The sequence below is a fragment of the Poecilia latipinna genome, unplaced genomic scaffold (genome assembly GCF_001443285.1).
Source record: "Poecilia latipinna isolate Pla-1442-1.1 unplaced genomic scaffold, P_latipinna-1.0 Scaffold3485, whole genome shotgun sequence".
In the NCBI taxonomy this organism is placed as follows: domain Eukaryota; kingdom Metazoa; phylum Chordata; class Actinopteri; order Cyprinodontiformes; family Poeciliidae; genus Poecilia; species Poecilia latipinna.
In genome coordinates, this window is record NW_015116101.1 from 1 (window position 1) to 878 (window position 878).

The 878-nt window shown below is 56.6% G+C and overlaps 1 protein-coding gene across 2 annotated transcripts in view; it reads right to left on the reverse strand.

Annotated features, from left to right (window-relative positions):
* Positions 1-121: 121 nt before the first annotated feature.
* slc31a1 (solute carrier family 31 member 1) overlaps positions 122-878 on the reverse strand; it is a 9,458-nt gene continuing 8,701 nt past the window's right edge. Inside the window, exons 2-4 of one of the 2 annotated variants that reach the window (XM_015024006.1) lie at positions 549-694; positions 405-477; positions 122-328 (exon numbers count right to left, since the gene is read on the reverse strand). In XM_015024006.1, coding sequence (XP_014879492.1) covers positions 156-328; positions 405-477; positions 549-689 — 387 coding nt within the window. In that variant the 5' untranslated portion in view covers positions 690-694 and the 3' untranslated portion in view covers positions 122-155. The remainder of the gene's footprint in view (positions 329-404; positions 478-548; positions 695-878) is intronic. The other variant, XM_015024005.1, reaches the window with a different exon arrangement.

Here is an 878-nt window from a genome sequence, read left to right on the forward strand (position 1 = left end):
CTCCCTCCCTCTCTCTGTCTCTCTCTCCCTCTCTCCCTCCCTCTCTCTGTCTCTCTCTCCCTCTCTCTCTCTCTCTCTCTGTCTCTGTCTCCCTCCCTCTCTCTGTCTCTCTCTCTCTCTCTCCCTCTCTCCCTCTCTCTCTGTGTGTGTCTCTCTCACCCCACTGTCTTGTGCGTCTCCATCAGCATGGTGCCGTCAGCTCCAGGTAGAGGCATGGAGTTGTAGCGGACGTTCACCTGGCTGCGGCGCAGCAGGATCTCCCTGCCGATCTTCAGGCCCTCGTAGAGAATGGCCAATAGGAACACTCCAACACAGGCCCCGAACATCTCTGATTGGACGACAGGAGGGGGCGGGGTTAGTGGCGGGACAGACAGGAAGTGGTGGTGAGTGGAAAGGATACCTGCCTCCAGGTGAGTTGATGACCAGCTGCGAGAACAGCAGCTCCACGTTCTGGTAGCCGAAGTAGAAGGTCATCGCCTAGGCAACCAGAAGAATATATGTGACCTATGCGGTGACCCCAGCACGAACCCGGCGGTAACCTGACTCACCATGCTGTGGCCGCCGTGGCCGCCGTGGCCGCTGTCGCCCCCGCCGTGGTCGTGCACGGTGGTGGTGCTGATGGTGGGATGGACGTGCTGTGTTGCCATGGCACTGTGGTTCATGTGATCCTTGTGAGCCATGTGATCCATGGTTGCTAGGAAACAGACATCAGTTCACTGCAGCGCCCTCCACGGCCAGAGTGCGGTACTGTGGCCGGTTCTCACGGACTAGGGCTGTAAAATATCGATTCTATGATACCTATCGATATTTTCCACCCTATGAAAGTATCGATTTTTCATCCACGAGTATCGATACGTTAGACCATAGTTGTCCGTAGC